At 65.2% G+C, this 2,709-nt stretch overlaps 1 protein-coding gene across 1 annotated transcript; it reads left to right on the top strand.

Moving 5' to 3' along the window:
- The first annotated feature begins 20 nt into the window (after positions 1–20).
- Positions 21–1,878, top strand: LOC124232629 (USP6 N-terminal-like protein). The gene is made up of 3 exons (XM_046649577.1): positions 21–115; positions 387–539; positions 827–1,878. Exons 1-3 carry the CDS (start codon positions 85–87, stop codon positions 1,786–1,788), a joined length of 1,146 nt encoding a protein of 381 aa, XP_046505533.1. The 5' UTR covers positions 21–84; the 3' UTR covers positions 1,789–1,878.
- Positions 1,879–2,709: the final 831 nt, after the last annotated feature.

The raw sequence follows: 2,709 nt of genomic DNA, 5'->3' as shown, positions 1-2,709 counted from the left end.
CTGCTGTCCCCACAGACCCCCTTCTCCCTCACCCTGAAGCTCTGGGACACTTACATCTTGGAGGGTGAGCGTGTGCTCACGGCCATGGCCTACACCGTGCTCAAACTGCACAAAAGTAAGAGCCCGTGAAGCCCGAGTGTGCCCGGGGGTGGTGGCCCTTGCTCCAGCCCGGCCAGGGCAGGGCACCCTCTGAGAAGTGATGGGAATGGGGCGGGGCCTTTGTGGGCCAAGCCTCGAGGGCCTCCTGGTCCATGATCCTGCCCGTGGCCCTCCTAGGCACAGCGGGACCCCCAGGGGTGGTGGCCCCTCCAGAACACAGCCGCGTCCACACAAGGTGCCTGGGGGGCAGGGTGAGCCCATGGCCTGACGCGCACCCCCTTGCCTAGAACGCCTCCTGAAGCTGCCTCTGGAAGGCCTGCGGGAGTTCCTGCAGGACGGGCTGTGCCAGCCCTGGGCCCTGGAGGATGACGTGGTGCTCAGGCACCTCCGGGCCTCGATGGTGGAGCTGCAGAGGATGAAATGTGACCTGCCTCCCCCAGGTGGGCTCACAGGCCCGGTCCCCTCCCGACTCTCCATCTGGGGGCCGTTAAAAGTGGGGAGCCCCCAGGGCCTCCCCCCATCTCCTCTTCTGCTCTGAGAAGCTTCGGCAGCCAGGCTGGGCTGGCTGTGAGGGCAGATGCTGCAGACACGGCATCAGCACCTGGACGGTTGTTCTCGGTGTTGGGCCAGGGCTGCCACCCAGGGAGCCATGAGGACACCACGGGGCCCCACCCTGCACGGGCCAGATGGCCTGATGCAGAAGTTAACCCAATCTGCTCACTTTCAGCCAAACCGGAGGAGTTCCCCACCTTGCCCCTGGGCCTGGAGCGAGCGTCCCCGGAGCCCAGGCCTGTCCTCGCCTCTCCCGGCTGTGAGAAGCTGCCCAGTGAGGCCGGGCTGACCCTCCCCCACCTACCCGTCGAGCACGAGCGGCCAGGACCCTCGCCTGCCCAGGTTGTCCCCGAGGCCGAGGAGCCACAGAATGAGGGGGCCTCCACAGGGCCCACAGCTGCTCACACCTCTCTCGGGGCCCCAGAGGCTCCGGGTCTGGCCTGCCTGCCCCCGGCCCAGGACAGCTCTAGGGATCGGCTGCAGCCACGGTGTTTCACTTCCCTCCCGAACCTCCCAGGGAATCACGAAGCCGCGGACAGGTGGCCCCCAGCCGTGGGCTCTGAGCTGGAACGCTGGGCGTCTCTCCCTTTACTGCCCGCCTGGGCCACCCCCAGGGCCACAGGACAGGCTCAGCCCTGCATCCCCACTGGGGTCCCAGTGACAGGCCCCATCCAGCCTGACGAGGACCAAGCCACAGGGCCCAGGACACCCCTCCTGCCCTGTGACGCCTGCAGCCGATGCCCCTCTCAGGGTGGTGAAGGGCACAGTGGAGATGAAGCCCTGGCAAGGCCCGGCGAGCTACCCCGAGGCCCCGACTGTCCCCTCCACCCCCTGACCTCCATGTCTGCAAGGAAGCTGGAGGCTTGGCACCCTCTAGAGGGGAGTGTGATGGAGAGGGCGATGGCCCTGAAGCGCCCGGCATCCAGCAGCAGCGTGCCCCAGGTCTTCATGCTGGCCTCCCTGGAGGACGGTGCCCCCCTCCCACAGAGGGGCCTGGCCTGGCCCGAACCCAGGTCCTGGGAAGACAGGGGCACCATGAGTGCTCCCCCAGCCGGGATGAAGACAGTGGGGACCGAACCCCCCCCATGTCCCTGGCCAGTCCTGGTCTCTGGCCAAAGCAGGGCCAGGTCTCTCTGAGGAGTGTGTGGCCACCTGGGGCCTGGGCATGCCCCACAGGGCCACATCGGTGATCTGAGGCAGCTCTAGGAGCATCAGGCCACCCCAGCAAGGGGGTGGCAGGGGCAGGCGGGCCAGTCCCACCCTCCCGCCCCAGAGGTGGCAGGGACTGCCAGACGCCGGGCAGTGAACCCGAGGCCGAGCTGATGGCGCTGGGCCTGCTCCAAGAACCCGAGAGCTGCTGCTCCAGGATGGGCCGGAGGACACTGTGGGAGGCCGGTTCCCCCCTCTTAAAGTTCAATAAAGCGTTTTCATGGTTAAAATGCAAGACCAGCCTGTCCTTGCATTGCCTAGAACTCTCTGCAGGATGGACCAGACGCCCTGCGAGGCAGAGGATGGTGCAGCCCGGGCCCCCCCGACCAGCCTCTGCCAGCTGTCCCCACAGAGGGGCCGAGGGCCAGATGGAGCTGCGGTTCCCGCCATACCTGGTGTGAGGCCACACGCACCGCAGCCCCACAGCCGCGTGGGGTCGCTCAGCTTGCATGCCTGTGCTGCTGGGTGTCTCACACCAGTGTGTAGATAGCGTCCCCACGCCCTGGGAAGAAGAGTCCCCTGCCATAGGCTCAAGCAGAATCCCAGCCCCTTCCCCACCCCTGCGCCTCTTCAGTGACTTTTTCCAGATGCCATTTATTCACTCCTTGGTGATGTCACCAAGCAGGGTTCTTGATGCTGTCATGGGTGCAATCCTTCGAGAACTGCATCAGTGGCTTCTTAGCATCTTCCTTAGCTGCAGAAAGAGCCTGGGCCAAGGTCCTCCTCAGGTAGTGGCTTTAAAGGCTGCCAGGACTCAAAGATCCATTGATTAGACCAAAGAGGTGGTGTTTGGAGGCAGAAACACGGCTTTGATATTGGGAAGAAGAGCACCAGTAAAAGGAGGATGTC

This window comes from Equus quagga, unplaced genomic scaffold, assembly GCF_021613505.1.
Source record: "Equus quagga isolate Etosha38 unplaced genomic scaffold, UCLA_HA_Equagga_1.0 HiC_scaffold_8765_RagTag, whole genome shotgun sequence".
NCBI classification, from domain to species: Eukaryota; Metazoa; Chordata; class Mammalia; order Perissodactyla; family Equidae; genus Equus; species Equus quagga.
Note: the sequence above shows the minus strand (reverse complement) of the source record. Positions and strands in the feature narration are given on the sequence as shown.